We start from the raw sequence: 10,000 nt of genomic DNA on the forward strand, positions 1-10,000 counted from the left end.
CCGCGTGCAGAGAACTAACACAACCCCGGTGGTGTTGCGTTTAAATAATAAAACACATCGGCGCTGATCCGAATTCTGATTCTGAATCCGCTGCTGTAAGAGCGTGAGGAAAGACTCCTCTTTCACCTGCTCGCACACAGAGCGCTGACCTTTCGTTAGAAAGTCAGAGCAAAGCCAAGAGCTGCTTAATGGGGCTCCTGCTGTCATTCCTACCGAAAAAATCCTCAGCGAGTGTGGGACGCTGGGAGAAGTTCGGTGTGTGTGTGTGTGTGTTACCTTTGAGCAGAGGGAGGGGAATGAGCTCGATGGGTTTGCCCTGAGAGCGGAACTGCGATGAACTCTGCGAGCGCTTCTGCTTGGCCTTCCTGACCGATTTTCGGGAGAACCCGTCCACTTTGTCCACTGACGGTGGCGAGGTGGCTGCTGAGGACATAGCCCTGAGACACACACACACACACACACAAAACAATTCCTCGTTAAATCAGTGAAGCGGTTAAAACATGAGGATGTCAGACCTGCACTGTGTAACATTGCACTGTTACACTTCATACAGAGAAGCACCTCCTCTCAGTATTGTTCCATGGCATTACACACACACACACACACACACACACACACACACACACACACACACACACACACACACACACACACACACACACATCATGATCGATGACACTCTAAGACCAAAAGTTAGTGCATCCTGTCTGTACAGAACGTGTGTGAATGCTGTAGAGTCACAAATTTCTCTTCGCCTCTTCCTACAAGGCTCGAACCCTGTTCCGGCTCGACGACGAGTCTGTGCACAAATCCTCTGAGCTCCACGAAGACACGATGTGGAGGTTAACGGTTCGAGTGGAAGGAAGAACTCGAGGGGAGTTTATTCTAACTGGGAACGCTTAGGGGAGTGATTGTGAATGAGTAGGCGTGATGTTGAGGGGTGCACAAACTTTTTGAAAGTACCGTATTACTGTCTGTTTAATGATAGTGGTGTGTGTGTGTGTGTAAACCTTCTGTTGACTTCCTATTAAACTCAGAATCGTACACACACTCGTCTCTTCTTTTCTCTCCTAAAGCCATCGAGAGAGAGAGAGAGAGAGAGAGAGAGAGCGAGAGAGAGAGACGCACCTCGGGCTTTAACACGGTTCGTCTCGGCGATTTCTCACAGCACAAGCTTCAATTTAATAACTCGATTTATTGCGGTCATATTTTACACAGTCCTGGGTTAAGGGTTGCCTTTGAAATGTCGACATCAGGTTTCAAAAGCTTTAATGACCCTTTAAGTTAAAACAGCTCGGATTTAAAAGCCTCTGTATTTTGTTGAGGGTGTGAAAACTTTTGCACTTGACGTGACATTCCATGACATAACGTGATTTTTGTCATCGATCAGAAACGATCGCAGATTACGTCACGTTCTGCATGTGACAGGTGGCTTGTGGGCTTTGTGGGCGTGGCCTGTCCTGAATTCATTATCTATAAACACACACTAAACGTGATTTAAATTACTCACTAATCAGTGCACAAATCGTCCGTTTGTCTCGACATTTGCTAAAAGCGTGGCTTTGTTTTTTTTTTTTTTATGCCGTGACGTTTGACGTGAGGTCGCACGTGTCAGGAGAGGATAGACGTTTAACTCCGACTGCCTCGGAATTGAGGTTTAAAACGAGCGTCCAATAAGAACAAAGCTCATTTACATATAAGCGCTCTTAAAGTCACAGGAACAAAAAATTGATTTAAAATTCCGTTTTCGCAAAACTTTAAACAAGACTCGATACAACTGCTACGTATCTTCAGCTCTGTATTTAGGGTCGGGTATGAAAGGTAAGAGATGATGAAGTGAGCGTTGTCGCCGTGATACGTCGCTTTGTAGGTCTATTGCTATCGCTATTGTTCGCCTAAGCGCATTTGGCAGCTGATTAAAGAGCTCATAAACAATTTAAAACAAGCTGGCTAATGTTTGATTTGTGTAATAAAGGCAAGGCCGAGCATTATTCCTCCCGTTCGCTTTGTGCCTAATAAAATAAAATAAAATAAATAAATAAAGTAAGAAGAAAGCGGCAGTGCAGAAAATCCCGTGACGAAACCCGACGTCAAGCCTGAACTGATGGAGGGATTTCAGATTTCTGACAGCTCATCATCAGACGAGCGGCGTGACGTGAACGTGATATTGAAACGTATTTATCGCCATGGTGACAACATGATACTGCAATATGTGTTTTTCAAAACAAAACATTGTTCCGTTCTCAATCGAAGCGGCGGATTTGCACTAAAACAAACAGCAGGGTGGTCACGTGACCCATCAGTCTTTGTATCGCAAAATAGAACTCGAAAGAACTTGCCGTTGGTTGGTGGAAAAAGGACAAGAGCTGATTCAGCGGATTCATTTTACGACGGCAGCGATCATTTCCTGGATTGACACAAATATGAGTCACAAAGCCGTAAAACAAAGTGTTTTCCATTAGGTTAAAAAAACAGATAGAACTTGTGAGGCTGAGGTCTGTGCTTTATGAAGAAAACTCCTTCGTGTGGGAGAACGTCAACAGACCACGCTAATTGCTTAACTACATATTACACCACATCAACAAGCGGAAGTGATGAGAAACAGCTCCCTTTCACGAAACCTTGTAGCTTGTAGTAGCCAGCCCGCTTTTTTCTGTGACAACCGGGACATCAGATAAGTAGTTAGTTTGTTGTGTCAGAGGTGGAGGATAAACTGTAAAAACACCATCACAGAACGCCAAGACGATTCTACGGAAAAAAGCAGCGTTCCACTAACTTGCTGATACTTTATTCACTGTTGAAACAAAAACATTTGATTTTCTTTTTAAATAGGCTCATATCACCGAGCCCGGCGTGCATAACCAGTCAGTACTGGAGGAATCCACTGACACGGACCGTTGCTAATGCAACATCTGCATTCAGTTGCCTTGTACTTGTACATGCATAATGACAATAAAGTTGAATCTAATCTAATCTAATCTGACCCAATGTGGAAGAGGCGAATCTGTAAACTGCAGCTCTGCATGCGTTCTGTTAGTGTCCATGGAGCCTAGTGGTGGATTTGCATGTGACACTGCGTGTGGTTATTATGCATTATGTCTAAATATATTCCTGAGTTTGAATAACAAACTTTATCACAAAAGCGGAGGACGTTCTGCGGCCTTGAGCTCCGCGTATTCGAGCGCTCTGTATAAGCACGCAGGATTAGTTTACATCAGGATCTTAACCTTAACAAAAGTTGCTACTGAGGAAAAGGTCTGTGATTGGTCAACTGAACCGTCCGTCAAACACACTGCTCCAGTGAAATTAGGAGTTTCAAAGTCTGGATGCTGCAGAGACACACAAAAAGAGACATTGACTTCAATAAAGTCTATTAATACGCTTTGTTTACATCATCAATTGACCAGATCGGGGGAAAAAATCTGCACAAACTTGGGGGAAGAAACAGTTTTATTTAAGCGACAGTTTCACTGATACATATTTGTATCTGCGCCACTCTGTCAGACTGCTGCCCTCCAGTTCTTGAATATTAGTGTCAAAGTTTTCAATCGAGCGCCAGAAACTAGACCAAGATTTTCATCTGACAAGAAATCAAAACGTGGCATAAAAATCTGGATCTCCGGAAGGAATCACATTGTGAGATTCTATCAGGCGTAAATTAGTTTAAAGCAGAAGGGGCGTGGCCTCGTGCAGGGCGTCTTCCTGAGAATGACCTTTGCTACCCAGATATCCAGCCAGTGTTTGTGCACTGTTTGTCATGACTGTGTAGGAAAACCAAAATTAATCATTCTACATGAATTACACACACAATACAGTTTCACTTAAAGTTCCAGTAAAATATCCCTCTGAATTCTCACAATTTCCTTGCGATACTATCAATATCACTGACGTACGTGATGGCGTCCGAGATGCACCACCATCCACGCTCCCACCCTGGCCAATCTAAACAAACATGACAACAACTTAGATACTTAAATATGTAGACCAGTGAATTGCTATGACTTCCCATCATCATCCGTCCACACACCTTAACACGAAGACGAGGTGGGTTTTAGTCTATAAAACACAACCCGACAACACACACAAACTCCAACATCTTTTAAAATGAAGGAATATTTTCCCATCAATGCAAGAAAAAGTGAATGATGACACAGGATGCAGCCATAAACACACAAAGCAACGTTTCCTGCAGACAAGCTGCTACTGTAGAGTAAGACCCCGCGATTGTGGGCGGGGCACAAACCTTCTACAGGGAATTCTATTGGACAATCCCAAGACGAGTCGTGAAATATATTAGCATATTTTCCTCTAAGTCAATCACAAACAAACAAAAAAAAAAACAACAAAAACAAAAACTCCAAAACTATTTTTGCGTTAAAAAAACAATATTTGTACAATTAGTAACAAGTGTTACAAATAAATGACATTTAAAATAACGCTTTGATTTTTGGCATAAAGGAGGTTTAATTGCACCCTGACAGAGTTTGTTGATAGACAGTTAAGTGACTAAATAACAGGCCCGAATAAACGCTTCGCTCGGTGACAATTTGAAACAGAAAATTCTCCTCAGGCTGAATCCCAAACGCCCCACATACCGCCTATACAAGCGTCCTAAATAGTGTCACTCCGTAGTGTAACACACACCCTACCTAGTGCCCTATGTGTCAATTTGGGATTCGGAATAAAAGTGAGAGTTTCGCTATAATATCTAGGAAACAAAACTAGAGCTATTGCGGCCTACACAGGCGACTAGCATCGGCGAACAAAATCATAATTCGCGTTACAAGCGACACCGAAACGTGTTCAGAAGTATTTGTGCAGGATCTTTCACGTCATGTCACGATCGTTTGGGCTCCAGGAGACTTTTACTGACGGACGTTTCTTAGTTTAACGCCTCCTCTCGAGCGCCACATACAAGCTAACAAGCTAACCGGCTAAAGTCAACGCTAGTGCTCGAAACTTGACCCGCAAATGTCTTATTTGTAAAAAAAAAAAAAAAAAAAGCAAGCACTCGGAAATAAAACAAACAATTCGCATGTGTTTAAAGCACCGCGTTCTTTTCGCCAACAAGAAACAAAATACAACAAGAAAGGAAATAGCTTAGCATAACATGGCTAATAGGCTAGCATGCTAACCGAATTCCAGCTCGCGCAAAAGGAAATGAAAAATAATAATAATATTAAGTAAACAAAACAATTCGTATGAATGATAAAATGAAGAAAGGACATTTTAAGACGACAGAAGTGTGACCAAGTTTTGTTTTTTTTACCTATCGATCCTCTGTGTTTCGGGGGAACGGAGGTGATTAGTAGGAGTAGTGATCCCGTATAAACACTTTGTTTTGGCGTCAATTGTTTACTTTACATTAAAAATAATATCTTCCCGCTCCTGTTTAAATGCTTTACTGGAAAGCAGACAGATGGAAAAAAAAATATATGGCTTAAAAAACGCCAATCTTTAAACCATCTAGTGAAATAATCCCATCAATGGATGCGTAAAAAAAAGAAAGCTGCTGTTGTTAAAATGAACACATTTCCTAAAAGGTCGGTAGAAATCCCAGGCGTTTAAAGTCGTGCTTTCCGACTTATCCGTCCTTTCTGATGGATTTGTTGTTTATTTAAATTTTATTTAGGGCAATTAAATCGGTTCACCCTATTGTCAATATTCCTGGGCTGAGTCCATGGCACACATAACTCACACACACAGAGAGAGAGAGAGAGACAGAAGCGTGCTGGTTGGTGGGACAAACCCACACTGTACGCCGATTGGTCGGTTTAAAGATTCTCGGCAATACGATTGGACAGCGTGAGCACCAATCACGGAAAAAAGAACGCAGAATAAACATAGGTTGTCGTGTACAGGACGAGGAGGGGTGGAAAAAAAAACACCTCGTTTGCTGTCAACCGGCGAAAGGGGGGAAAAAGTGGAAGAAAAAAAATCAAATGTGGAATGAAGTTAGACTTGAAATGAGGCCAAACCCAGAGTGGTACGATTCATTGTAGTAATGCGGCGCGATTCGTTTGGTTATACCTTAGATTCGGTTCACAAAGCATACGGCGCAGATTTCCAGAAGAAAACGTTTACTAAGAGACACACACTTCAACTCAAATAAAGTACAGCGTGTTTTCTTTTCTTATTTGCCCACTTCGGCTTGATTGAATCAATAAGAATCTATTATGTCGAATCGGCTCTTTAAATCGGTTCTTCTAAGCATGCGAGTAATGAAGAGTCGACTCGCGTATCCTGTTGTTTTTATTTATGCATTTTGTTTTTGTAATCTGTCAGCAAACTCCATACCAGAAATCGATGTTCGTCAAGTACCAAATAATGACTAACATTTTTCACATCGTTTACCAGCACCACACACACACACACACACACACACACACACAGACACACACACACTTTCCATATGAGGTATAAAACATTTGGTGACCAATGACCAGAGTTCTCTAACGAAGGTGAAATAAATTTAAAGGGACTTATAAAACATCTTTATGAAACAAAGCAAACTAAGCATTAAGTTTTAAAAAGTAAACGCTTGAATAAGTGTAATTATTGAGTGAGTTTTTCAGAGCCGGCATAAACATTTGAGTTTTAGACAATACACATGAAAGATTATGAAGCAAAGCATTTCATCATAATGTTTTATTAAAATATAATCCATGTTCAATATTGTAAAAGTCTAATCTTCCACAGAAAGGATGAAAATTAAAATGTACACTTCTTCTCTCTTTTCAACGCCTGCTTCCTTTGTGATTTTGCTTTAAGTTGCACAGACGAGATGCTTTTAAAGTTGTCTCTCTTCCCCACGCTGATCTCCTCGGCTCCCGCCTTCCACTGCAGCAGCTGGCCGTCCTCTCCGCCTGTCAGCAAAGCGTTGCCCACCGCGTCCCACTGAAAACACCTCACCGTGGACGAATGGCCGCCGATCAGTGACTTCATCAGTTTCAGTTCAGTGCTGCTGCAGTCCAGCAAGTGGAGCTCTCCGCTGTGGGTTCCGCCCAAGACGACCAAACAAGCTGCTTCCTCCAGCCACATTCCGCCCACAAAATAGTCCAGGGAGGTTCCCTCGGGTAAGGAGACAAGGGTTCGAGCGTCGGCCGAACTGAAAAGGGTGAACGAGTCGTCGCTGTCCAGCCGGGACAAATCCCACAGCTGGAGGCCTTCGTCGTGAGTCAGACACAGCAGCTGGTCCCGATTTTTACCTAAAATCAGATTATTTTGGTGATTTTTTTCTCACCCGTGAACACATTGCTAAAAAAACCTCTGTCCAATCTCATTAAAAGAAAGACAACTGAAATGTGCTCAGATACCATTTGAGTTCAGTAATAAAATCTGATAGCAGTCATGGTGGGTGTGGTTTAATATGTTATTGAATATGTTTGATGAACACGCCTTTCTTCAAAAGCCCCCGCTTGCTCAAAGCTCAAGCCGAAATTAACTCAACTGCATAGCTTGAGACACTCAGGACTGAGGCCACATGGTTCATTCTGAAACTGCCTAGAGAGGGCAGCAAGGCATAGGACTATTCTAGGCCACATACCTGACCAACAGAGGGCACTGGCGGAGGAGTCGCAGTTGCACGTGGTGACAAGAGCGTCGTCTTCTTTACCCAAACTCAAATCGAACACGTTCACCAGGCCATCTGTTGAACCCGACGCCAGCCTGTCAGCCTGCTTTGGGTGGAAGCGCACGGCTGTTATGTCGTCACTGTGCGACTCGGAGTATACGCCCAGCAGCCCGTCCTTTTTGGTTCCACTTCCCATCATCCGCGAATCCCAGAAAACCAGAAAGCTGTCTTCACCCAGCTGTTCGGTGCCGGCACACACAACCGTGTCATTACAGCTCACGTCGAAGGAACAGTACGCATGATCTGGATCGCTCCTGAACACTCGAACCACGGAGGAACCGGGCTGACGCACATCCCAGCTTCGTACCGTACCGTCCGAAGAGCCGGTAAAGAGCAGATTGGGTAGAGACGGAGAAAACCGAACCCCGAAAACGGCCCCGGTGTGGCCCTGATATTCTCCCAGAACTCTGAGGGTCTCTTTAGCGTGCAGGCGAACAGCATGATTGGAGCACGACACGGCGATAAGGTCTATAGTAGAAAGGCTTAAGTCCAGTATGTACGAAGGATCGTCTGGCTGCAAGCGTCTGGAGATTGACAGCCCCTCGAAGGTGTCTTCAAGAGAATCCATGAGAGTGGAATAGAAGTATTGGGACTCTAACAAAAAAAACTTCCAAGGTTAATCAACATTCCCCCCAGACAAGCAGAGTGATAAACACATCACACCATACACAAGTACATAGATAGATAAAGACAGATAGACAGACAGACAGACAGACAGAGAGGTAAATAGATAGAAATATAGATAGATAGACAGATAGATAGATAGACAGATAAATAGACAGATAGATAGAAAGATTGCTAGATAGATAGAAATATAAGTAGATAGACAGATAGATAGACATAAATAGACAGACAGACAGATAGATAGACAGAGATACATTTATATAACTTGTTTATGTAACGTAATAAATGATACGTTATATAAATAAACAGACCAGTCAGCTACAGACCTTAATTTATAGCTAATATAAACACTAACCAACGTGTTTTATGTTCAAAACAACGACGAAACTCACCTGTAAAACGCCGACTGTCCGAGACTCAGTAATAACGCACTAATCACTACATATAGCTACAGTAATAACGCACTAATCACTACATATAGCTACAGTAATAACGCACTAATCACTACATATAGCTACACTAATAACGCACTAATCACTACATCGCTTCTGTGTTTCCGACATTCACACACACTATATTAGATAGACCACTTTAGTATTCTTCCATTTCCGCTTCGTGAGCAACTCTATTAACTGCTCGACGTGAAACACGAGCCTCGCAGAAATGGTTCCGTGCAGAGGCTATTTTCAAAACCTTTATATATATATATATATATATATATATATATATATATATATATATATATATATATATATATATATATATATATATATATTTTTTAGAGAAAAGTAGTAATGTGTTCATTTATAGCTAATGAACTGCCTGGTCTTACACAAATTCAGTCAGTAACAGAGCAGTAATTACTGTACTCTGTGTGTGTGTATATTGTGTGTGTGTGTGTGTGTATATATGTGTGTGTGTATGTATATATATATGTGTGTGTGTGTGTGTATGTATATATATATGTGTGTGTGTGTGTGTGTATGTATATATATATGTGTGTGTGTGTGTGTGTGTGTGTTTCTTTTACGAATACATGTAATGTCGAGCCTTTACATTAAAGTCAGAAGAGTTGATGAAGCTAAAATGCAAACTACTTGTTGTTCTCCTTCATGTTGACGTTGTGTTTTCGGATTTGTTCATTTGTTTTGCACTTCTCGGCCACCGTAATAAAGTGCTCATAAGTGCAAACATCCCAAAATGAGAAGAGTCACTTGCAGCACGTTCCTTACTTTTAGGATCGAATTTGTGGGATTTACGTTTTGTTTTTGTTTTTACGTGAACAGTGGAAAAAAAACACAAAATGTTTTTTTTAAATATATTTAAGATTCATTTATTTACTCTTGTGATTTTACAAAATTCAGTAATTTCACATTTTTGAAGTGTAGACATTATGGGATGTCAAAATATACATTCCAAGTAATTAAGCTAATCTTTCACTACTTACTTTGTTACCAAACACCCTGTTAATCTATGCATTATATTAAAAGAAACCCTGTAGGTTTTGAACCCATGACTTCAAAACATTTCAGCTTTATTGAAGACACTTCCATCAGTCCTCACTCTCCAGCGCAGAGAAATATTTTGATTCATTCCATTCGCTTGCATTTTCTGTTTAATCTGTGAAAAAAAAGACACAAAGCAATCAGATATGATGACTTAAACGGTAAAAAGATTTGCATTAGCATCCCCTTAATGAACAGCCGCGTAAACACACCGGCACGGAGCTAGTTGATATGTCGT

The 10,000-nt window shown here is 41.6% G+C and overlaps 3 protein-coding genes across 3 annotated transcripts in view; all 3 read right to left on the bottom strand.

Moving 5' to 3' along the window:
• Window positions 1-5,714, bottom strand: part of ppp2r5eb (protein phosphatase 2, regulatory subunit B', epsilon isoform b) — a 22,340-nt gene extending 16,626 nt beyond the window's left edge. Inside the window, exons 1-2 of the mRNA XM_060871693.1 lie at window positions 5,270-5,714; window positions 277-437 (exon numbers count right to left, since the gene is read on the bottom strand). Coding sequence (XP_060727676.1) covers window positions 277-433 — 157 coding nt within the window. The 5' untranslated portion in view covers window positions 434-437; window positions 5,270-5,714. The remainder of the gene's footprint in view (window positions 1-276; window positions 438-5,269) is intronic.
• A 919-nt stretch (window positions 5,715-6,633) lies between these two features.
• wdr89 (WD repeat domain 89) lies at window positions 6,634-8,869 on the bottom strand. The gene is made up of 3 exons (XM_060871694.1): window positions 8,650-8,869; window positions 7,547-8,227; window positions 6,634-7,208 (listed from the first exon to the last, which is right to left on the bottom strand). The coding sequence occupies exons 2-3, from the start codon at window positions 8,199-8,201 to the stop codon at window positions 6,712-6,714; spliced, it is 1,152 nt and encodes a 383-aa protein (XP_060727677.1). The 5' UTR covers window positions 8,202-8,227; window positions 8,650-8,869; the 3' UTR covers window positions 6,634-6,711.
• An 891-nt stretch (window positions 8,870-9,760) lies between these two features.
• LOC132846614 (macrophage mannose receptor 1-like) overlaps window positions 9,761-10,000 on the bottom strand; it is a 2,353-nt gene continuing 2,113 nt past the window's right edge. The window contains exon 4 of the mRNA XM_060871306.1: window positions 9,761-9,877. Within this exon, the coding sequence (XP_060727289.1) occupies window positions 9,776-9,877 (102 nt within the window). The 3' untranslated portion in view covers window positions 9,761-9,775. The remainder of the gene's footprint in view (window positions 9,878-10,000) is intronic.

Source organism: Tachysurus vachellii, chromosome 6 (genome assembly GCF_030014155.1).
Source record: "Tachysurus vachellii isolate PV-2020 chromosome 6, HZAU_Pvac_v1, whole genome shotgun sequence".
Classification (NCBI taxonomy): domain Eukaryota; kingdom Metazoa; phylum Chordata; class Actinopteri; order Siluriformes; family Bagridae; genus Tachysurus; species Tachysurus vachellii.

Bases quoted from the DNA above. Each gene is read 5' to 3' on its own strand.
- wdr89 (XM_060871694.1), bottom strand. From the start codon at position 8,201: ATGGATTCTCTTGAAGACACCTTCGAGGGGCTGTCAATCTCCAGACGC. The intron at 7,209-7,546 runs GTATGTGGCCTA...ATCTGATTTTAG, and splicing joins CAGTGCCCTCTGTTGGTCAG to GTAAAAATCGGGACCAGCTG.